At 47.3% G+C, this 23,548-nt stretch overlaps 3 protein-coding genes across 6 annotated transcripts in view; 1 reads left to right on the top strand and 2 right to left on the bottom strand.

The window, feature by feature from the left end:
* The window catches only part of TMEM127 (transmembrane protein 127), a 15,328-nt gene extending 14,059 nt beyond the window's left edge, over positions 1–1,269 (bottom strand). The window contains exons 1-3 of one of the 4 annotated variants that reach the window (XM_023518833.1): positions 1,230–1,252; positions 945–1,074; positions 389–706 (exon numbers count right to left, since the gene is read on the bottom strand). In XM_023518833.1, coding sequence (XP_023374601.1) covers positions 389–632 — 244 coding nt within the window. In that variant the 5' untranslated portion in view covers positions 633–706; positions 945–1,074; positions 1,230–1,252. Of the gene's footprint in view, positions 1–388; positions 712–944 lie in introns of those variants that run through there. The other 3 variants (XM_012811051.2, XM_023518832.1, XM_023518834.1) reach the window with 3 other exon arrangements.
* Positions 1,270–1,394: 125 nt separating this feature from the next.
* CIAO1 (cytosolic iron-sulfur assembly component 1) lies at positions 1,395–7,161 on the top strand. The gene is made up of 7 exons (XM_003799270.3): positions 1,395–1,742; positions 2,302–2,450; positions 2,607–2,718; positions 2,825–2,913; positions 3,144–3,345; positions 3,916–4,003; positions 6,532–7,161. Exons 1-7 carry the CDS (start codon positions 1,604–1,606, stop codon positions 6,770–6,772), a joined length of 1,020 nt encoding a protein of 339 aa, XP_003799318.1. The 5' UTR covers positions 1,395–1,603; the 3' UTR covers positions 6,773–7,161.
* A 4,624-nt stretch (positions 7,162–11,785) lies between these two features.
* SNRNP200 (small nuclear ribonucleoprotein U5 subunit 200) overlaps positions 11,786–23,548 on the bottom strand; it is a 33,998-nt gene continuing 22,235 nt past the window's right edge. The window contains exons 26-45 of the mRNA XM_003799271.3: positions 23,325–23,443; positions 22,939–23,093; positions 22,660–22,849; positions 22,285–22,458; positions 20,897–21,057; positions 20,365–20,592; positions 19,843–20,034; positions 19,566–19,744; positions 19,260–19,411; positions 18,014–18,122; positions 16,428–16,536; positions 15,517–15,706; positions 15,256–15,420; positions 14,934–15,055; positions 14,540–14,683; positions 14,261–14,437; positions 13,809–13,969; positions 13,363–13,444; positions 12,282–12,374; positions 11,786–12,185 (exon numbers count right to left, since the gene is read on the bottom strand). Coding sequence (XP_003799319.1) covers positions 12,042–12,185; positions 12,282–12,374; positions 13,363–13,444; positions 13,809–13,969; positions 14,261–14,437; positions 14,540–14,683; positions 14,934–15,055; positions 15,256–15,420; positions 15,517–15,706; positions 16,428–16,536; positions 18,014–18,122; positions 19,260–19,411; positions 19,566–19,744; positions 19,843–20,034; positions 20,365–20,592; positions 20,897–21,057; positions 22,285–22,458; positions 22,660–22,849; positions 22,939–23,093; positions 23,325–23,443 — 3,046 coding nt within the window. The 3' untranslated portion in view covers positions 11,786–12,041. The remainder of the gene's footprint in view (positions 12,186–12,281; positions 12,375–13,362; positions 13,445–13,808; positions 13,970–14,260; positions 14,438–14,539; positions 14,684–14,933; positions 15,056–15,255; positions 15,421–15,516; positions 15,707–16,427; positions 16,537–18,013; positions 18,123–19,259; positions 19,412–19,565; positions 19,745–19,842; positions 20,035–20,364; positions 20,593–20,896; positions 21,058–22,284; positions 22,459–22,659; positions 22,850–22,938; positions 23,094–23,324; positions 23,444–23,548) is intronic.

The raw sequence follows: 23,548 nt of genomic DNA on the forward strand, positions 1-23,548 counted from the left end.
AAAAAAAAAAAAAGTTCCTGTTCCTTCATTAACCAATCTACCACAAAGAAACTTTTTCAAAGCTTACAGGTTTCTTAGAAGGGGACAACTAATTGTGACACCTAGCATCCTTATCTTTTTTCACTTTACAGCACCCTTCCTCCAGCAGAATCCTAAAATAGCAGCAGTCTGGATTAGCATGGCTGTGAGGAGTAGGTGCTTAGGTGAATAACATCAGAATTAATGAGGGGCCAGACCCCAAACAGAGCCACCTGGTGGGCATGTACACCAGGCAGGAATGGGGGACCTTTTCTTCAACCAAGCGCCTGCCCCTAGCTGTCTTTCATTCAGCCCCCATCACATTCCGGCCCGCTCCAAGGCCTGGAGGGCCAGGGCGCAGTGCTCTCACCTTTCAGCAGGTCTGGGTGCACGTAACCTAGTACGTCTGAGACCCCCAACTCCTGACGAGAACAGGTGCCTCCGTGGATGTGCAACCAGGCGGGCTCGGCGAGGGCTGTGCACAGCGCCGTGATGGACAGCGCGCCAGGCAAGGCCGAGGCCAGGCTACGCTCGGGCTGCTTGGGCAGAGCGCTGCCTCCCGGGCTCCTCCGCCGGCGCCCGCCGGGCAGCCCTGCGCCTCCAGGGGCGTACATGCCCGGGGCCGCCCGCCGTCGCACCGCGGTCGCTTCTAGTAGCAGCTGACCTCTGCGGGGCGCTCAGAACCTGCCTGTCCCAAAAGGAAAGCAATGCTTTGGGCTCGCAGCAGGTAAGGCAAGCGCGGGGCTGTCAAGGCCCACACCGGAGAACAGTGGGGTGGGACCTAGGGATGAGAGGAGACGCTAGCGCTGCGGGGTTTTGGGGGGCGGGGATGAGAGGGACTTTAGAATAGGGCTGCGGGACAAGAACCCGGAGAGGGCCGCGGGCCAGATGGGGTCTGGGCAGACAGGGGTGGGAAGAGGAGGTACCAGAGATCGGCTGCTGGTGGAGAAAAAACCCACTCCGGAGTCCCGACCAGAGGATGTTGAGGGGCGGAGGACCGGCTGGGCCGCGGGGATCGGGGACCGGAGATCTGGGACCAGCGCTTTCGGGTGCGACCTGTGCGGAGAAAGGACTGTTTTCAGGCTTCCCCCAGTCCCTCACCAGTCAGCAGGCCTCAGGGCTGGGATGGCGCCGCTCTGCGCCGTCACGGGCTTCTCAGCTGCCGGGGGCCGAGCGATCCCAGGCCCCAAACCCGCAACGCCCGGACCGACCCGGGCTCGATGCACTTCCGGCTTTTTCCTGCTCTGTCTCCTCCTCTGCCTGCCCTGGCCCCCGCCCCCTACCCGCGCGTCAGAGCCTGGGCGGTGCTGTGGGTTCTACGCAGGGCCTCACGGGACTGGTAGTTCAAGGAGGTCTCCCCGAAGTTCCCACTGGGGGAAGTGAAGGGAGTGACTACAACTCCCAGAAGGCTGTGCAGCTGCAGCAGCGGGCGCTTTAGTTCCCAGGACAACCCGGGCCCTCCGGCGGAAGCGGGAGCTTCTGGTGGCCGCTGGAACCTAGAGCGGGCGTTGCGGAGACTTGCGGGGTGAGACCCACTGTTGTCGCTGCTGACCCTGCCCATCTCCTCACCCTGCGCCGGGCAGCCATGAAAGACTCGCTGGTGCTGCTGAGTCGTGTCCCGGCGCACCCGGACTCTCGCTGCTGGTTTCTAGCTTGGAACCCCGCGGGCACCCTGCTGGCTTCGTGCGGTGGCGACCGGAGAATTCGCATTTGGGGCACCGAGGGTAAGTCTTGGCCTGGTTGTGCGAACTGCAGCGCGGAAGGCTCCGCCTATGCATAGTGTGAGTGCGCAGTCTGCGGGGGAGGCCGACCCTGAACGAGGTTGCTGGCTGAGGGACAGTCGACCTTCGAGTCACGTTTTAGACACTCTTAGAAGGAATTTTCAGGCAAATACCAGAAGCAAAAATGTCAACAAACAGGCTGGAACTGTTGAGGGAATTGTGATAGTTGCTGAGACAGGAAAATGGGGACAGAAAGGCTGTTGGAAAGTAGGCTGCAGAGTAACTTACAGCTGTACGGTGAGGTTCAGATTGTATCTTGAGAGCATTTGGGAGCCATTGGTAGTTTCTAAGGATGTCTCCAGAAGAAGTACTCAGTTACGTATTTGTTTAATAAGCATATTAAATATACCAAGTGAGCTTTGCTCCCCCCCACCCCCCTCCACCGTTGGCTCCAATACTACCACGCCCCCAACCCCTCCACCCCTGTTACTGGACGGCTTGATGGTGCTTTGCATCATCTTGCATACCCATCTCCAGAGTGTGGCCTGTACTCTTCCTTTAGGTGATAGCTGGATCTGCAAGTCTGTCCTTTCTGAAGGCCACCAGCGCACTGTGCGGAAAGTGGCCTGGTCTCCCTGCGGTAATTATCTGGCTTCTGCCAGCTTTGATGCTACCACTTGCATTTGGAAGAAGAACCAGGATGACTTTGAGGTAACCAGGTTGAATGGGACTGAGATTGTTGCCTGTTTGCTACCATGGGCTGGTTCAAAAACCTAAGCCATCCTGGGCCACTTGGGCTATATATCCAAATGAAGGATTCCAGGACTCTTAGCTGCTATTAATTCTCATTCTTCTTCCTTTTTACAGTGTGTAACTACCCTTGAGGGCCATGAAAATGAGGTCAAGTCAGTGGCTTGGGCCCCATCTGGCAACCTCTTGGCCACCTGTAGCCGAGATAAGAGCGTGTGGGTATGGGAAGGTGAGTCCAGATCCCTCTAGGTGGAATTGGGAACCTCTTGACAGATACCCACCTCTATGTTGTTAACAGCATCAGCGCTTGGGTTCCTTTCTTTTCTCTCCTACAGTTGATGAAGAGGATGAATATGAATGTGTCAGTGTCCTCAACTCGCATACACAGGATGTCAAGCATGTGGTTTGGCATCCAAGCCAGGAGGTAAGAGTCAGGCAAGATCTCTTAGTAGGAAGGAACTTTGCTGTGGAAACCATGCCCAGCCTTCCTCTGCTCTTCAGTCTTGACCTGACTTTCACAGGGACCAAAAAACATTAGTTCCTTTATAAAGACAAATACCTGGGACTGTCCTGTCCAGCAGTGAGACATATTGGAACCATAGGCACTTCTTGAGTCATTCAGGCAAGTACTGGGTCTCTTTCCCCTTCTTTCAGCTGTTAGCCTCTGCCAGCTATGATGACACAGTGAAGCTCTACCGGGAGGAAGAGGATGACTGGGTATGCTATGCTACTCTTGAGGGCCATGAATCCACTGTGTGGAGCTTGGCCTTTGACCCCAGTGGCCAGCGCCTGGCATCTTGCAGTGATGACCGGACTGTGCGCATCTGGCGCCAGTATCTACCAGGCAATGAGCAAGGTGAGGGTCCAGTAGTGGCGCTGCAGAGGTTTACAATCTGGTAAGGCACACAGATAAATCATAGCAAATTGGGCTCCACATTGAGTGATGGAAGAATCAGGAAAGCTTTGTGAACAGGGGTATTTCATCTTTTCATTAAAAGGATTTGTAAGATTTTCAACAGAAAAATTTCAAGTGAAAACACAACAGCAAGTAAAGCATTGGTGTTGAGCATGCCTAGACTAATGCAAAGAATGATAGTTCATTTAGATGGCATATAGTATATATAAAGGATTTGAGGAGGGATAAAGTAGTTGGGTTGGCTGGTGAGTGGCCTTAAAAGGCAGGCTATAACTACTTAGATATAGTTTGCAGAAGAACAGGAATATTTTCTTAGAATTATTTAGAAAGGTCATTATGGTCATAGGATGTAAGGCAGAACAATAAGGATTGGGACAGGAATGGAGACATGGACTTGTAATTAATTGGAAATAAGGATGAGGGAGGGCTCACTCTGCAGTAGTTCATTTCCTCCCCTGAGGTGCCTGGGATGTAGAAACATTTTAGGCTTGAGAGAGATTTGTCTTGCAGGGGTGGCATGCAGTGGCCCTGACCCCAGCTGGAAATGCATCTGCACTTTGTCGGGCTTCCATTCCAGGACTATTTATGATGTGGCTTGGTAAGACATTCACTCTCCATTCCACCCCACCTCACCCCCATAGGGATTTCAGAGAAATCATGACCTGTAGCTGCACTGTCCCACCTGGAGGAGTGCACAAGAATTAAGAGCAGCCACCACTATTCTTTAGATTGGATCTACAGGGCTAGTTTAGAGCTGGCTGGCCTGGGATTCTCAGGAGCAGGGAACAGACTTAGACCCAAGCTTGCATCTGGATTAAGATTCCAAGCTATAAGGACAACACCAGCCATTGCTGTTCACAAAGCATCATACTACCCAGAAATTATTGAATTTGTGAATTCAATGACTGGAATATTTATGGTTTGGTAACAGTAATTGTGCCCTTATACAGGCCAGAAAAACTGCATTATTCATATAGGAGAGTGTTTCAAAGTGCAGTTCTAGCTCTTAGAATTGATCCCTAGGAATAATCGGAAACAATGAAAAAACTGATGTGTACTGAAGCTTACTTTATATTAATAAACATGAAAACAATTTTGTTCAACAAAAATCTACTTTTTTTTTTTTTAGATACATATTTATTGTGCTTTTTTTTTTTGAGACAGAGTCTCAAGCTGTTGCCCTAGGTAGAGTGCTGTGGTGTCACAGCTCACAGCAACCTTCAACTCAAGCTTAAGCCATTCACTTGCCTCAGCCTCCCAAGTAGGGGAGGCACCGGCCACAATGCTCAGCTATTTTTGTTGTTGTTGTAGTTGTCATTGTTGTAGCTGGCCCAGACCAGGTTCAAACCTGCCAGCCTCAATATATGTGGCCTGCGCCCTACCCACTGAACTACCGGTGCCAACAAACTTACTTTTTGTTTGTTTTTTGTTTTTGAGACAGAGTCTCAAACTGTTGCCCTGGGTAGAGTGCTGTGATATAATAGCTCACAGCAACCTTCAACTCATGGCTTAAGCATTAGTCCTCTTGCCTCAGTTTTTCTATTTGTATTTTTTATTATTTTTTTTAATTTAGTCTCCGTAGAAACTGTTGAAAATTGCCAGTGCCAACTGTATTGCACGTTGTCACAACGGGGTATTGGGAAAAGTTTTCTTTCTTTTTTTTTTTGAGACAGAGTCTCAAGCTATCTCCATGGGTAGAGTGTGATGGCATCACCGCTCACAGCAACCTCCAACTCCTGGAGGAGTTGGCCCGGACCAGGTTCAAACCTGCCAGCCTCAGTATATGTGTTTTAATTCAGTCTCCATAGAGACTATGAAAATTATCAGTGCCAACTATATTGCACGTTGTCACAACGGGGGCTCGTTGTCAAGCGAGTCTCCTGCCTCCACCTCCCGAGTAGCTGGGACCACAGGCGCCCACCACAACACCCGGCTATTTTTTGGTTGCAGCCATTGTTGTTTGGTTGGCCTGGGCTGGATTCAAACCTGCCACCTTAGGTATATGTGTCTGGCGCCTTAGCCACTTGAGCCACAGGCGCTGAGCCAGGAAAAGTTTTCAATTAGCAATAATTGCGCCTCTGATAAACCTCATTGGCTACGCCACTGTGCAAAGTAGTTATTTATTTATTTATTTATTTATTTTGCAGTTTGGGGCCAGGTTTAAACCTGCCACCTCCGGCATATGGGGCTGGCTCCCTACTCCTTTGAGCCATGGGTGCCGCCCCGCAAAGCAGTTTTTTGTTGTTGGTGGTGGTGGTGGTGGTGTAGGTGTCAGTTCGAACCCGCCAGCCTTGGTGTATGTGGCCAGCACCTTACCCACTGAGCTATGGGCGCCATCCGAGTTTTTCTATTTTTATTTTATTTGGGGGTGGGTGGGTGGGAGTTGGACAAAGCCTCAAGCTGTTGCCCTGGGTAGAGTGCTACGGCATCACAGCTCACCACAATCTCCAACTCCTAGGCTTAAGCAATTCTCTTGCCTCAGCCTCCCAAGTAGCTGAGACTACAGGCGCCTGCCACAATGCCCGGCTATTTATTTGTGGGGGGTGGGGGGTTGTAGTTGTCATTGTTCTTTGGCAGGCCCAGGCTGGATTTGAACCTGCCGCTCTGGTGTATGTGGCTGGTGCCTTAGCCTCTTGAGCCACAGGCACAAGCCAATTTTTCTATTTGTAGTAGAGCTTGGGTGTTGTTTTTGCTCAGGCTGATCTCAAACTTGAGAGCTCAAGCAATCCACCCGCTTTGGCCTCCCATACTGCTGGGATTATAGGCATGAGCCATCATGTCTGGCCTTAACAAAAGTACACTTAAATAAATATGGTAAAACTCAATAGCCTGTTATATTACTGAAGAAAAGGGTTAAGAACACTTCATAGGAAACTGCTTATGCTAACTGGGAAGAGAATAGTTTTTTTAGGGTAATACTGGTTGGGGAAACTGGATGGAAGGACCTTTAATACTTAGATGTTTGTAGTTCTATATTATGGAAACTCAATAAGAGCCTTTTAGCTGAGGACTGAAGTTTGGGAAGAGAACAGGCCAGAAACTGTAAAACAAATCTCCCACCTAAGTAGCCAAGTTGGTGAGGAAATAGCCATCTGCATTACCCACTGATGTACATGTTCCTCCCAGGTGTCAGCTGACAGGTGCCCTGGCTACAGCTTGTGGGGATGATGCCATCCGAGTGTTTGAGGAGGATCCCAACTCAGATCCACAGCAGCCCACCTTCTCCCTGACAGCCCACGTGCGTCAGGCTCATTCCCAGGATGTCAACTGTGTGGCTTGGAACCCCAAGGAACGGGGTCTCCTGGCCTCCTGCAGTGATGATGGGGAGCTTGCCTTCTGGAAATATCAGCAGCCTGAAGGCCTCTGAGCTACATTGACTTTGGACAATGGGTCCCCGGAATATTCCATAGGACTTCCGCAGCCACTGAGAGGACTTGGAGTAGCATCTTTGACTTTTATTTAACTTGGCTGGCTTCTATTTGGATTTGGGTAGAAGCACAGACTGTAGAACTTTCCCCTTCTTTTACCTGAGGGCCTTAGTAAAGGGCTACAGAATATCAGTACATTGTCACTATGCCGTAGATTTTGCTTGCTTTAGGGCACAGTAATAAGTTTTGGGGGGAGGTATACTGTTGGTAATCACTCTATATATAGTAGGAGGGGGTATGTGTCTCAGGCCTTTCTGAAATTGTAAGCTTTGTAAAAATAATCCAGTGAGTCCCAAGTCCTATTTTATAAAGACATTCACAATTTAAAGTATTTTCATGGTGAATCCTTATCTGAAATAGGTCCTGCCTTCCCAATTTCTGGGTAAATCCTTGCATTTAAAATATCCCATCAATATTAAAGGAAATGTTTTTCTTTCTTTTGGAGTTTTTAGCCAGGGCCGGGTTTGAACCCACGACCTCTGGTATATGGGGCCGGCATCCTACTCCTTAGAGCCATAGGTGCCACCCAGGAATCTTTTTCTTAATGTAGGTTTGTGTAGAGAGACATTCCACTCTCTCTTAGAAACCCTCATATACCTCCTACACCATTAGGCTGTGATGGCAGCTGGAAATCCTAAAAGGGAATTATTACTGGCCACAGGTGGTTAATTCTCAACAGGGATGCAGCAAATTGGTTCTTTGTGTTTGGGGGGGCCGGGGGAGGAGATAGCTGTGGCCCACTAAAGAACTATGGCACATAAACATAGCGTTATCTGTGATACTACATTTTTCTTGTAAGGGGTAATTAGGAAAAATGTCTAATAAAGCTGCTTAGGGAATGATAATGAAAAAAAGTTGAGAAACACTGCCATAGGCAATCAGTTCTTTAGTCTTAGGTTATCTCTAACCATCACTTACAAATGGGTTTTCAGGTGAGGATGGCCCCTAAAGCTATAGACGTTAGTTAAGTTTTTATACTATAGAAATAATGTATTTAGAGACTTGAGATTTTAGAAAGACAGCTGGAACAGTACCTATAACAGTCAGTGGTTCTCAAAAATGCAGCATGCTGATCCCCTGAAGTCCCAAGACCCTTTTTTGGAGGAGGGAGGAGGCCTGTGAGGTCAACCATTGGCACTGTGGCATGAATCAAGGTGGTGGCAACAAACTACTAGTGGAGTCTTCACTACCTTACCCTCACTGTAAAAATGCTGCCAACTTCATTTAAAAATGCCCTTGATAGAACCAATAAAGATGATTAATTGTATTAAATGTTGACCCTTGAGAATATTTCTCATATTCTAAGAAAATGGGAAGAATGCATAAAGCACTTCTGCACACTAAGTATGGCTGCCTTAAGGAAAAGCAGTTGTGCAAGTGAGCTACAAGCTGAATTAGCTCTTATCCATGGCATACCATTTTTATGAGAACTAGCAAATTAGGGTATTTGGACTTAGGTATTTGGCTTTTCAGTAATGGAATTCATAGACATTTGGAAGAATTCAGTGAACCAGCATTTTCCAAATGACCAATGCATGTTACAAAACCATTCATAGGTAAGAGATTGAAAGTATAAGACATGCTAAGACAGGTTAAGAGTATCACTTGTGGAGTCTTAGTATAATATCAAATAATAGTCACAATTTGAAAATGCTATTTAAAAATTCCCTTTTATAGGTGTATGTGGCAACACCCGGCCACATACACCAAGGCTGGTGGGTTCTAACCCAGCCTGGAATAGCTAAGCAATGACAACTGCAACAAAAAAAATAGCCAGGCATTGTGGCAGGCACCTGTAGTCCCAGTTACTTAGGAGGCTAAGGCAAACTTAAGCTTAAGAGTTGGAGGTTGCTATGAGCTGTGACACCACCACATTCTACCCAGGTCGACATAGTGAGACTCTGTCTCAAAAAAACAAATAGGCTTGGCGCCTGTATTTCAAGTGACTAAGGCACCAGCCATATACACCAGAGCTGGTGGGTTAGAATCCAGCCCGGGCCTGCTGAACAACAATGACAACTACAACCAAAAGCAAAATAGCTGGGTATTGTGGTGGGCACCTGTAAGCCCAGCTACTTGGGAGGCTGAGGCAAGAGAATCACTTAAATCCAGGAATTAAGAGGTTGCTGTGAGCTGTGATGCCATAGCACTCTACCCAGGTGACAGCTTGAGGCTCTGTCTAAAAAAAAAACAAAAAATTCCCTTTTCTGGGATGGCACCTGTGGCTCAAAGGAGTAGGGCGCCAGCCCCATATGACAGAGGTGGCAGGTTCAAACCCAGCCCCGGCCAAAAAAAAAAAAAATTCCCTTTTCTGGTTTGGTGCCTATAGCTTAGCAGCTAGGGTGCCAGCCACATACACCAGAGCTGGTAGGTTCAAATCCAGCCTGGGGGTGCCAAACAACAACAACTACAACCAAAAAATAGCTGGGTGTTGTGGCGGGTGCCTGTAGTCCCAGCTACTTGGGAGGCTGAGGCAAGAGAATGGCTCAAGCCCTAGAGTTTGAGGTTGCTGTGAGCTGTGATGCCATAGCACTCTACCCAGGGTAACAGCTTGAGACTCTTGTCTGAAAAAAAAAAAAAAATTCCCTTTCCAACTACATCTGTGTGACAACAGCTTACTTTGACTCAAGTAACATAAAATGTTGAATGGAAAAGCATGTATGAGAATCCAACCATCTTTGATCAAGCGAGACATTAAAGAGATTTGCAAAATTATAAAATGCTATTTTCCCTGAATTTATTTTATTTTAGAAATTATTTTAAAATAAATCATGTTTTAATTTTTAATATAGTAAATAGAAGATATAACCTAGATAATAAAACTTTTTAGGGCTAGCCTGTACAACTGAGAAATAAATTTGTGTTTTTATTTATTTTTTATGTTTTTAGAGACAGTCTCACTTTATCGCCCTTGGTAGAGAACTGTGGACATCACAGCTCACAGCAACTTCAAACTCTTGGGCTTAAGTGATTCTCTTGCCTCAGCCTCCCAAGTAGCTGGGAGTACAGGTGCCTGCCACAAAGGCCTGCTATTTTTTTGTTGCAGTTTGGCTGGGGCTGGTTTTAAACCTGCTACCCTTGGTATATGGGGTGGGCGCCCTACCCACTCAGCCACAGGCACCACCCAAATTTGTTGTTTTTTTTTTTTTTTTGAGACAGAGCCTCAAGCTGTCCCCCTGGGCAGAGTGCCGTGGCATTACAGCTCACAGCAACCTCCAACTCCTGGGCTCAAGCGAGTCTCCTGCCTCCGCCTCCCAAGTAGCTGGGACCACAGGCGCCCGCCACAACGCCCGGCTATTTTTTGGTTGCAGCCGTCATTGTTGTTTGGCAGGTCCAGGCTGGGGATTCGAACCCACCACCTTAGGTGTACATGGCTGGCGCCTTAGCCGGTTGAGCTATAGGCACCGAGTCCCAAATTTGTTTTTAAAACAAAAAAACCTTCTGTAGGATTCTTAAGTTTTTGCAGTGTAAAAGGGTCCTAAGATCAAATCATTTGGAAACTGCTGACCTAGGGAAATTGCCTTTAGAATTATCTTTTGATTTTGTACACATTTATCCCTAAAGAACAGAATGCAAGAATTCAGAGAGGAAAAATGGGCATTTTGAGACAATCTGCTGGTTTTCCTCCTTTGCTGACAAGGTCATGATTTCCTTTTCCTTCTCAGAATCCACTTGTTCTTGTTTTTTTCTCATGTGGCCTCAAGGGCAAGTACCAAGCTTTCAGTAACAGATTATGGTTCCGTGTTTGGTTTCCGTGGGTGGGCTCATTGGCTTCCTGACAGAATGGTACCCTGCTGAAGAAGTAGGGAGCAGACCCAGGTCAGAGGCCGGGGTCTTCACTGGAAGAAGTGGCTTCTTTTCAGAGAATATGGGACATTCCCAGCAGCTGCCAGAGTGTTTTTAGCTCCAGGGAACTCCTCTATCTTCCTGAAGTAGATGCAGCTCCCGGGAACCTGAACTGAGCTGAGAAGAAACCAGATTTGGAAAGGGGCTAGACACCAGGCCTTTTTGCTGGGTAAGTTCCCGAGGGTATACCCTGAGACACCCATTTGGTTAAATTTCCATTTGGGAGGTTTCCAGACCTTCCTGCCCTGTGGCAGGGCATTTTGTTTGAATTTGTTAAATGGGAAGGGTTTACCTTCTAGCCCTGTAAGATATTTGGGGCACACAGTTCCTGGTGCCATTTGGGGTGGCATTTTGTCCTCTTGTAATTCCCATTTGTTTGATATGCCCTGGCATTTTTTTTTTGTTGAGAATTCTCTGTAGTGTCTGTGTTTGGGTTTGTGGGTTCTGTTGCAACATAGAAAAAATTCCATCTAAAAGTCCCTTTAAAAGAATTTTGTCTGAATCATCAACTGTACAGCTGCAAACCAATGTCTAAAGAGAATGGTTTTATCGTAATCCAATATATGTGCTGGAGGGCGAGGAAAAATAGCTGTTAAATGAAACCAAAGTGTGACTTGAACTTACAGACTATCTCATGCCTGGAGTTTTAAAGTAAAATCTACTGAAATTTTGCAGAAAAAGAAAATTGAAAGAAAAATATCTGAAGATTTTGATTACAAGGCTGGGTCACATCCACCTGGTGCATTTTAAGCCCCCCTTCTAATGCTGCCTCCTTCTGGAGGAACATGGCAGAATATAGACCTGGAGAAACCTCTAACCTGTGATCTATCCATGAAGTTCAGGGTTGGCTTCTGTAGCCATGCTGGTGTGTGGCTAATGACGACAAGGCGGGCCAGGGTCATTACTGAAGACAAACTGCCCATTAACATTCTCTCCTCTAGATAGACTTAAATGGCTACAAGTAACAGGACAACTAAAGAACTGGCTTGTCCTCCAGAAGTAATCATGATAAACAAGTTTAACCTGAAAAAACTAAATCCTTCTGGCCAAGCTCTTAGGGTGGCTGAAAGAGAACTTTTAATTTGGAATCACTGCAAGATAAATGGTTTCTCCAAGTTATTTTATTAGAATGTCTGACTCGAAAGAACTACCAGGAACACATCTTAAAAACACTATACTATGGTTTATTCTTAACATGACAGCCACTGGGTCCAGAGTTTGCACAAGAGGGTGAAAGGGAAAAGTTGGGATGGGTAGGGCAGCACCAATGCAGACTGGTCTCCACACACAAAATCCCTACAACTGTACATGTTTCTAACTCTGGGTCAGCTATTCTCTACCCAAGAGTAAATGCCTCAGTATTCAATCTGAGTCACTGTCTGTCTCAGCTTCTTTCACATCCACACTGAATTTGTATTCCTGGTCACATCCCATGTAAGCATCACTCATGAAGTACAGAGTATAGTTGTGGGCACCAGTGGCTGGGGCCACGAAGTCCAGTTTCACCTATGGAAAACAGAAAGAAATCAGGACAAGCATGGATGTGAGTTCTCACCCTGCCCCACCTCCAAAACAAAAACTAGGGCCAGTAGACACACTCACCTTGGCTTTCTGCTGCAGGGTGAGTCTCTTGATGGAGATGAGGCTATTGGACTTTGCATCTCCAATCACCACCCACCAGCCCTCTTCACGTTTCTGCAGTGATCAAAACCCAATAATTTAGCACGCAAAACTTGAGAATAGTTACAAAAATCAGCTTTACAAAGTTTCTCTCCAAAATACAATTTGATATATGTAAGATTCTGAAATCTCAAAAGACATCTCAATGGACTTAATTGAAGGGTGCTTAATTTTTAAGCAAATGAACTCATTTGTTGGTCCTGACTCATTTCCTTGTGCCAAGGAACCTTCTCTCACTTAAGTGTTTGCCACTAAAACCAAGATGTCACAATTACAAATCTAGTCTTTGGGGCTTGGCAGCTTGGAGCTCCTCAGAGACACTTCTCAGTACAAGGCATATATACTAGCCAAGAAAATCTTAACATGGAGCTGAACCTGCAGCAGGGAGGATGCAAAGCAGACCTAAGAAAGGCCTCTTCTGAAGCCTTGCCTCTTCTATTAAGCCCTCTGTTGGTCACTCCACTCTCACCAAGACCCAGCATCCTGGTTTAAAGCACTCTTTCCTTGAAGCCTGCTGAACAGCTAGTTTACAGAATTAAATATGACAAGTTTATCTGGTTTCCGCTGTCAACCTTCAATTATTCTCCCACATAAAGAGAGTAAGATTTTCTTTCTGTGAGTAAATAAACAACCAGAAGCAAGTGGCAATAAGTAGCAATAAGAAAGGAGAAATGAAAAAAAGAAAAAGAAAGGAGAAATGAGAAAGAAGAGAGAAGAAACACCAACTAGAAAAGCCCAATGTCCTGGAGCCATTTACAGTTAAATCACTTTAGTCATAGACAGTACTACACAACTGGTATCTTTAATAATCAGTCATCTAAATTGTTCAAAATTAAAGAGAAAAACCACCATCACAAAATAACCCAGAGCCCCCAAATTAATTCTTGGCCTTCGATTATCAGTCTGAATTTTCCTCCCTCAGTGACAATGTGCTCTTGTACTCAGCATTTAGCTAGTGGACAGGGTGAGTTGACACCTATTAGAGCCAGCTACCCAAATGTACCTGTGGGAAGAGAGGTGCAATAACAGGGCCTGTGACTTCCTCCTCTCGCTCCAGCTGCACCAGCACCACGACTGGCCCACCACTGCAGGAGAAAAGCAAGCAAAGCAGTACATCAGCACCATGGTGGTTCACAGCACATTGTTTTTTTTTTTTTTGAGACAGAGCCTCAAGCTGTCCCCCTGGGTAGAGTCCCGTGGCATCACAGCTCATAGTAACCTCCAACTCCTGGGCTCAAGCGAGTTTCCTGCCTCCGCCTCCCAAGTAGCTGGGACCATAACGCCTGGCTATTTTTTTGGTTGCAGCCATTATTGTTTGGCAGGACCAGGCTGGATTCGAACCCGCCACCTTAGGTGTATGTGGCTGGCGCCTTAGCCACTTGAGCCATAGGCGCCAAACCTCCCAGCACATTGTTAAGGTGCATCCAGCAGGGACCCTCTCTGACTCACCTGCGGATGCTGTCTTTATCCACCACTTCATAAGATAGTTCAATATTAGGGTAGCGGTTACAGAAGCGGGCCACGTCTGCAATCTGGATGTCAGTCAGTTGAAGCAATGCATTCCGTTCCTCATCCTCCATCTCCATGATGTCAAAAACACTCTCTACTCCCTAGAGTAGGTATTCAAAAGCCAGGGAAGGGGAGGGAACACAGATGAACAGCAAATGACACTGGCTCTTAAGAGCTGCTAACTTATTTCCTACACTATCAAATCTGACAAAGACATACCTCCAAAAAGAACATGTCCCACAACTAGCAGCCTCTCTAGCATCTCAATATAGAAGAAGAGAAAACAACTAAAAGCTTCCCTGTCTGAGAACTTAACCTCCCACAACCCATCCCTCATTCAGCGCACCCAGCTCTTAAGCTCACCATCTAACAGCCAGACCAACGCAGCTCACCTTATCTGTGCAACGTTTGATATGTTCTGAGGTGAAGTGTGGCAACTGTTTCAGGTATGAATCCTTGGACCACATGGCTTGGGTGACCATCTGGGCCAGTTCCATGGCTGCCAGAGCAGGGCTGAGCCACCCATTGCTGGAGAGCACATCCACACAGGCCTGAATGAGCCGGATTGCCTGGAAAGGAAAAGGAGTACAGGAGTTGAATTGAGTCTTCCTAGGCCCCACTAGTCCCTCCACCTCACACCCCACCCACACACACACATGTGCACACTCTACCTTACTAAGGATTTCCTCTGTATCTGACTGCAACTCAGCACTCAGCTGCATGCGGGATAGGTGAGCCTGCAGAAGCAGGTTGGTCTTGACGTGCGGATCATTGAACTTAGGGTTATTCAGCTTATGGGGGACCTTCTGAGCCAACTAGAAAGTGGAAGAAAAATAGCTGGTGATAAATAGGTGACCCTACCTGAGACCAACTCAGGTAGGGCCAGAAGCTCACAACCTTTCAATACCCAGAGGATTGGGTGTGGTGGGGGCTGGAGGTGTGCATGGGGGAGGTATGGAGGTCAGGAGATATGTAAGGGATGCAGGTGACAGAGGTACTATGTGCTCTGGGCACACAGGCCAAGTTTCAACTCCAAGGATGTTCTCCTGAGGCCAATGTCCTCACCTGACGCAGGAGGTTGTCTTCATGGTGCCGGATGGGAATGTTTTCATACTCTGCAGCATTGGAGATGATCTCAATAAGCCCTCGCACCTTGGTCTTAGCATTCAGGGACATGCTGAAGAGCTCTGACAAGAGAGACAGAAATTTGAGAGGAGCCAAAAGCAGGCAGAAGAGGAGCAAGAGCTACCCTGCTCTTTCCTGCAATGCCATCACTCTGACAAACACATGGGGCACTTGCAGTCCTGTCATCTCTCATCCCAGTAGGTTCCCAGAACCGTGTGTAAGAGAAGATTCCACAGAGACACAGACACACTCTGCTGCTCACCAATGGTGGTGTAGTTGATGTAATAGTAGGCAGCAATCATGCCCAGGTTCAGAGGTGCCACGTCCATCTCATCCTCAATGCTGATGCACTTAGACTGCTCCAGGTCACTCAGGGTCTGCTCCACCAGCTCTGACAAGTGGTCAGACAAGTGACGATGGGAGATGCCTGTAGAAGTGAGAGGTTAAGAGAGGAGTCAGACAGATGCCCAGCAAGGGCTCTAAAAACCATCAAAGGCTAATGTGTGCTCCAAAGTCCACTGACCTTGCAGGTTGTAATAATTGGGGTTCTGCGTCATACGGCGGTACAGAAAGGTCCAGGTGAGGTAGTCCACAGCATCCTGCTTGTTCTCAATGGTCTTAGTGACAATCTCAGCATTGAAGTGGTCATGCATACAGTGGTCCAAGTGAGACTCTACTGGCAATGGCTCATATAAGAACTTCTTAAAGAAATCCTGTGGATTAGGGGAGGGGAGGTAGTAATAAAGAGTCAATGACAACATGGTCACAAAGAAGAGCCAAGGGCAAGCAAGAGGGAAAGGCCTCTGTGTGAGACACAAATTAAAGAAACCACAAACAGAGAAAGTGGCATCACTGACAACAATACACAGTGGGAATGGGGATATGCCAAGTCACGAAGGCAGAGTGGCTTCATGAAGGAAGATGATGGAATAAACCAGAAGGCGAAGACCTCAATACACAGAGTCAGCGGGCAGAAACAAAAACAAAAGGCAGCAAAATTCCAGGAGGCTGACCGGCTTATTAGAGAAACTATGTGAAATAAACAGCAGCAGCTGACAGACTGAAAAAACTACTGGAAACAGCTATCAAAAGAAAAACTGAAGGCTTAGCGCCTGTGCTCAGTGGTTAGGGCGCTGGCCACATATACTGGGGCTGACAGATTAGAAATTGCCCTGAGCATGCTAAAACAACGACAACAACAACAAAAAAATAGCTGAGCATTGTGTCAGGGGCCTGTAGTCCTAGTTACTTGGGAGGCTGAGGCAAGAGAATCACTTAAGCCCAAGATTTTGAAGTTGCTATGAGCTGCAACACCACAGCACTCTACTGAGGGCAACATAGTGAGACTCTGTCTCAAAAAAAAAAGAAAGAAAAGAAAAATTAAAGAATCTATTCTGAGGCTAAGGATAACAAGATGTCTCAGGAGTCCAGTACCTTTTTGGAGCCCTGACACATGATAACGCAGCGCCCCTCGTCATCCTGCAGGGGGCGGTTGGCATGGCCCACCATCTGAAGCACATCGTAGATAGGGTAATCCACATAGCTGGTGACAGAAAAGGAGGAAAAGGTGCATCAACACAGAAGCCATACTACAGAGGCCCAACTCCCTGCAACATCAAAATAAAGGTAAATACAAACGGGGGAGATATGGTGGAATTACAGCAAAACTGTAATTTGGACATATGACCTTTTATGCTAAGGAACTAGTTTCACTCACATCATTTTAGTTTTCAAGTATAAGGGTCATGGATTTGTAGCTCAAGGTCCATGAACCAAAGCTACAAACCCATCTACTGACAAAAGCCAAATAATTCCTTTATTTTTTTTGGCCAGGGCTAGGTTTGAACCCGCCACCTCTGGCATATAGCACCAGTGCCCTACCCTTTTGAGCCACAGGCACTGCCCCAAATAATTCCTTTTTAAAGGCTCAAACGTGTACATCAAGATTTCCAAACTTAATAGCTGTATATTTCATGAGTTACCAAGTCGCCTGACTTTAACTCAAACCTGGAAGTACTGTCAGATGCTAAAAATGAACCCATAAATAAAGCTCATTTTTCTTTCTTTTTTTTTTTTTTTGTAGAGACAGAGTCTCACTTTATTGCCCTTGGTAGAGTGCTGTGGCATCACATAGCTCACAGCAACCTCCAACTCCTGGGCCTAGGCAATTCTCCTGCCTCAGCCTCTCAAGTAGCTGGGACCACAGGCGCCTGCCACAACGCCTGGCTATTTTTTGGTTGCAGTTTGGCCAGGGACCAGGTTTGAACCCGCCACCTTTGGTACATGGGGCTGGCCCCCTACCCACTGAGCCACAGGCACCCCCCCATAAAACTCGTTTTAAAACAATCTGCATTTTACCAAAGGATTACTGAGTTAAATTAAATTATTTAACGCTTTCTGAGGAAGACTGAATCTTTTTTTTTTTTTTGAGACAGAGTCTCACTTTGTTGCCCTCAGTAGAATGCTGTGGCATCACAGCTCACAGCAACCTCAAACTCTTGGGCTCAAGAGATTCTCTTGCCTCACCCTCCCCAGTAGCTGGGACTATAGGCACCTGCCACAATATCTGGCTGTTTTTAGAGAGGGTCTTACTCTTGCTCAGGCTGGTCTCAAACTCCTAAGCTCTAGCTGTCCACCTGCCTTGGCCTCCCAGAGTGCTGGAATTACAGGCATGAGCCACCTTACCTGGCCCAAAGACTGAATCTTCTAACTTCTTGTCACTACATAGGTATGTGACTGTGACCACATCTCTTTTCCTAATCTATAATAAAACTGGTTAACAACATCATCTCAAATGTTCCTCCTGGATGGAACTTCCTACTTCTACAACCTAGAAAGACAATGACTAACAAGCAAATGTGACCCTAAGTGATAAGACTACAAACTCTCTGAAACACCTGGCTCTGGTGGATTCTCAGCCATATGTTTATTTCCCTAACATTTCTTCCCCTGTATGTGCAGATTTATGTTCACTTGAGGAGGGAGGTTTGCTTAATACAGAGCACTGACTATATACTCACGCATGAATCTTGCCATTGTAGTACTGGGTGTCCATGATGATCACTAGGTGGGCAGCCACGTTCATGCCCCAGCAGAGACTCCGAGAAGCCACCACCACCTGGATAGCTCCTGAGCAGCAGAGGGGAGAGGAGGACTGAGGGCAGGGCTCTTTGGGTAAAGCAGGTTCACCACATCTTAGGCATGCAGGAGCTTACCCTGTGCTACATTTCAGAACTCAAAGCAAGCCTGGCTAGGAACAAGGCCTTACATGACTGAGAGCTAACACAACCCTAATACAACCCTCTGGGAACTATCTTAGAGGAAACAACATAACCTGGACCAGAACCCAAAGCACAGGAAAAGCAAGGCTTACACTAGTGATGAGGGTCTGGGCCTCAGACTGGAAAGTGCTAACGGCCACTCTGCCGCAGGCTGGTAGCTCATAGCAGCAAAATCAAAATCACCCTGAGCATGGCCCAAACCAGGCATACTCAAAGAATGATAGTAAGGGTTCTAGCAGGACAATCTGTAATGAGGCTCCACTGAGTGGTATCAAATAGTAAAATGCTGTGCTATAGGTCAACAAGGGACAGTGGTCAGCGAGAGAATGCCCAAGGGAGAACCAGAGATCTGCTGTGTGCTACACCTAATACCACTGGGGAGCCTGGCATCTCTGGAGAACCAGGACTAGGGCCAAAGGTCCTAGCTTCTAAAAAACCAGGTTCTGAAATAACATAACCTTACATGTCTGCCTATTTTCTCATGTGGCAAGCAGGGATAGTATTTGTCCCACCCATATCACAAGGTTCTTGGGGGGATCAAATAATAGATAAATAATCCTAAGTGTTCTGAAAATGTCTAGTATGTTATAGAGAAGTATTAAATACACATCCCAAGGCTTTTTGTTTTTTGTTTTTTGTTTTTTGTTTTTTTTTTTGAGATAGAGCCTCAAGCTGTCGCCCTGGGTGAGTGCAATGGCATCAGAGCTCACAGCAACCTCTAACTCCTGGGCTCAAGTGATTCTCTTGCCTCTACCTCCCAAGTAGCTGGGACTACAGGGGCCTGCCACAATGCCTAGCTATTTTCTGGCTGCAGCGGTAATTGTTGTTTGGCGGGCCCGGGCTGGATTCGAACCCGCCAGCTCAGGTGTATGTGGCTGGCGCCTTAGCTGCTTGAGCCACAGGCACCGAGCCACATCCCAAGGTTTAGTACATGCCACTTGCTATCAGCCCTGGACATGATCTCTGTGCCATGGGGTTTTCTTACCTGAGCTAAAGAGCTGTTCTACCAAGCGTCGCTCCATGGGGCTCAGCCCCTCATGCAGGTAGCCCACCCCATTTAACAGTGTTTCCTTGAGAGTGCTGTCACTTAGCTTTTCCAGGTATGGGATGAGATCCTTCTCGGTGCAATGCAAGAACCTGTAGAGTGTGAGTGGGGCACTTCAGCTCAGAGTGGTTCCAATCCCTGGCAGACACCTCACTACCCTCATGAACAGAACATTCTCTGGGGTAAGCCGCCTTTACTTAACTGAACCCCCACACCCTCAACCCCCAGAAGCCAGGCCTGCCCCACCTCTGCCGCTGGATGTCGGCTGCACATGTGGTGAGGATGTCAATGGCAGTGAGGCGGGTCTGCTTGCGAGACGGGACAAAGACAATGACAGGTTTCTTGGGCGAGTGCTTGGTGATAGCATGGTATACAGGCTTGGCCATGGAGAGCAGACGAGTTTGTGTATGGCTTATGTTGAAGCCCTGGAGACCAAGGGAGAAGAAAAGACATGAAGATTATCAGACTTAAGTAACACAGGATGCATCTGAAGTCACACAGGGATAGAAAGAGTGGGTCCTACCTGGATGTGCAGCTCCAAGGGAACAGGGCGCACGTTAGGGTGGAAGTTGAAAGTGGATGTAGCACTGCAACCCAGCCAGTGGGCCACATCCTTAGCATTGGAGAGTGAGGAGCTAAGTGCCACAATGCGGATAGGCCGCTCAATCTGGGAGGAGATGTAGCGCATCCGGGAGCAGATCACTTCTAAGACAGGCTGGGAAAGAGAGAGGAGGGAGTCACTGCAGGGCCCAGGTCACCACCCTCTGCCCAGAGGATCTCTTTGTGAACAGCCCAACAACCTCGGAATGATCTGCTAATGAAGGGCTCTCCCATCTTTGGTTCACCTCCTCCATAGCACCCAACTTCCAATAAGCAATGAGACATTCCAGAAGTATTACATAAAAATCCCACACTGTCTTTTTCAGAATAAGGTGGCAAGCAGAATCCTCTGGGGAGAAGCCCCTAATCTCTGGCCTCAGATCCCAATGCCAAGGTTACTTTGTTAGGCCCAGCCCCTCATCTGTGCTGCTAGGTTCAGCCATACCCCATTTTCGCCCCCAATAAGGTGGACCTCATCCACCACAAAGAGGTTGATATTCTGGACATTCTTGCGCTGCTTCCACCGCCGGGAAAGTATGTCCCATTTCTCAGGGGTGCTGATGATAATGTTGCCTTTCCCCAGCAGCTTCAGGTCCGTGCTGGTCTCCCCTGTTAAGAGCACCACCTTTTTGTTGAGCCTGTCCTGGAACTTCTCATACCAGTCCATGTATACCTGGCAGGCAGCAAGAGGGAAGGCAGAAGGACATCAGGCCATGCCAGGCATCTTTCCTTTATGATACACCAAAAAAAGACTGTTAATTTGCAAATCTCAAGCTACTTTCTAATCCCACACCAGCCTTTAAGTGATGGGGAAGCTATACTTTAGTACAGAAACTGGGGAAATAACCCTGCAGATTTCAGAGCTTAGAAACCCTTTATCCAAAGGAGGAAAAACCAAAAAACAAGAAACCCTTTATCTAGAATTACAGATGAAATGACTCCTGGGAAAATTCACATGACACAGCATGACATCACACCTGCTCTGCAAGGGCCTCCATGGGAGTAATGTAGACACAGCGCCCCTCTGAATTCTGCAGCAGCATCCGCAGGATGGCAAACTCTGCACAGATGGTCTTCCCACTGCCCGTGGGGGCCCCCACAAACACGTTGTCGTCACTGTTATACACAGTGTTAAATACTGGAAACCAACAGAGAAGCAGTATGAATATCAAGAGGGGAGTAGACAGACTAGGACACAGGCCACTCATCAAAACAGAGGACAATATGAGAAATGAAGTCAGTTGTAGAGTGTAAATAGAGGCAATGGGACTATTTGCCAGCCTGTTTTATCTCTCCTCACTTTTTCCCACCCACTCAATAAATAAAGGGGGAGAGGCCAAGACCAAGAGTTGGGTCCCTGGAGATGTGTGGGATGACAACAAAAGCAAAAGAGGACAATGCCTTGCTAGGGCACAGAACAAAAGAGAACTGGATCCCATTCTTGCCCCTTCAACACTCTCCTGTATTTCTTAGTCTAATGTAGAAGGTAAAAGCCTAAGCCCTGGCATCAAGACTAGATTAAAATCCAAGTTCTTTTTTTCTTTTTTGAGACAGAGCCTCAAGCTATTCCCCTGGGTAGAGTGCAGTGGCATCACAGCTCACAGCAACCTCCAACTCCTGGGCTCAAGCAAGTCTCCTGCCTCAGCCTCCCAAGTAGCTGGGACCACAGGCACCCGCCACAACGCCCAGCTATTTTTTGGTTGCAGCCATCATTGTTGTTTTGGCGGGCCCAGGCTGGATTTGAACCCGCCACCTTAGGTGTATGTGACTGGTGCCTTAGCCACTTGAGCCACAGGTGCCGAGCCAAAATCCAAGTTCTAGTATCTATTAGCTGGTTAAACTGGGAATCTTTCTATGCTTCAGTTTCTTCACCTATAAAATGGAATATTAATAAAAATATCTCAAATAGTAACCGCTCATAACATTGGTGGGAAGAATGAGAGAAAACACTGGTGATGCACTCAGCCAAGGACTTAGGACACAACCCATGCTCTGTGAAAGTGATGACTATCACTTATAGTGAGGAGAGGAAGAGGCCTCAACACCACATCCAGTGGTTGGGCACTTGGGCATCAGGAACAGGTATCTAGCTTCCTGACCCCAAGAAATGACAATGTGTCACAGTAAGGCCTTGCTCTACTGCCTCTCCTCAGCGAGCCACGCAGAGTGGCAAAATAAATCTAACAGTAACTGAAGACTTCTGAGAAAGGAAACTGCCTAGTAGGTCCCAAGAGTCGCCCCAATGAGCTCCCAGGCCTACCATGCACTGGAGTGCTTCTACTTCCCTGCCTGCAGGACACATCTGTCTCCAAGTAACTGATAAGGCCACCAAAGGAGTCACCTACCTGGGAATAAGAATACACACCTTGGGTCTGGATGGGATTGAAGAAAGGAAATTTATCTTGGTAAAGACTCTCAAAGGCACTGTTTCTCAGAGCAGACACAGGCAAGGGCTGCAGGTCCAAAAGTTCAGTTGGAGGTGGGTACTTTTCTGGTAGGATCAAGTGCCGGAAGGAGACAGGCAGCTGGGTCTCACAAGCTGCCAGAAAAGAAACAGGAAAGGTACTAAGCTTTCTTCTCTTTACCTAACAGAGCCCCCGTTGCCCTCCATGAACACCACATGTACTGCTCTCCCCAACAAAGGCAAGCCCAGGACAAAGTACAAGATATTCTTTTACTATTCTCAGAGACCCTGGAGAGGAGTTACTGTTCTCAGAGACCCTGGAGAGGAGATACTCACAGAGCCAACGATCAGATACCACTCGGATGAAGTACTGAGGGGGCAGAGGTTCAAAGACTGGCACGAAGAATGTAATGAGGTGCTCATCCTGAGCATACTTGGCCTTGAGGAGAAAATACTCATGGTGCAGAATCACCTCACTATCCACATCCTCCACCAGAATCCAGAATGCCTCTGATGAACCATGGACCTGCCAACACAAGCACAGACAAAAAGAACATGAGCCAGCGTGGACAGTTGGCCCTCCAACCTTGCTCCCTCTGCCTGGCAAAGCCTTGCCTTTTCATCCCACTGGAAATCCGGCGTGATGGTCAGCTCCACTTTCAGGGTGGAGCGTGTGATAGGCTGCAGGTGCACAGACAACTCCAACTTGGGAAACAGGTGGACATATTTGTGGATGGTCTTCCCCATCTTTGGCATGCGGATAAGCTCCCCTAGAAGGAAATGAGAGCACAAGAGTTGTAACCCAGACAGCCTGCTACAGCTGTAACCTGGCCTTTTTTTGTGGGAAAGCAGAAGATTCTACTATACTCTCAGTGGAGCCCAGAGGATTCAAAGTCCTGGAGAAGTGAATTCAGTGCATAAGCCCTAGGAACTCGAGAGTATGAATGCATAGGAAGATACCTGGGCTGTAAGGACAAGAAGGACAAGGACTTGCCACACACCTATTTCATTATGATTCAGGTCATACAGACGCTCAAAGGGGAAATTTTTCTTTTCAATCTTCTTCACTACTTCTTCAGGGAGTTTGCGGAACTGGCGCAGAGGGCACATGGACTGCCACCTGTTCAGGAAGAAGACAAAAGCTATTGGTCCCTTCCATAGGACCATAACAAACTGTCCTCATCATGGCTTCCAAAAGTTTAACCATGACCACACAAGACAGTCA

This window comes from Otolemur garnettii, unplaced genomic scaffold (genome assembly GCF_000181295.1).
Source record: "Otolemur garnettii isolate 467f Iridium unplaced genomic scaffold, OtoGar3 scaffold00148, whole genome shotgun sequence".
NCBI lineage: Eukaryota > Metazoa > Chordata > Mammalia > Primates > Galagidae > Otolemur > Otolemur garnettii.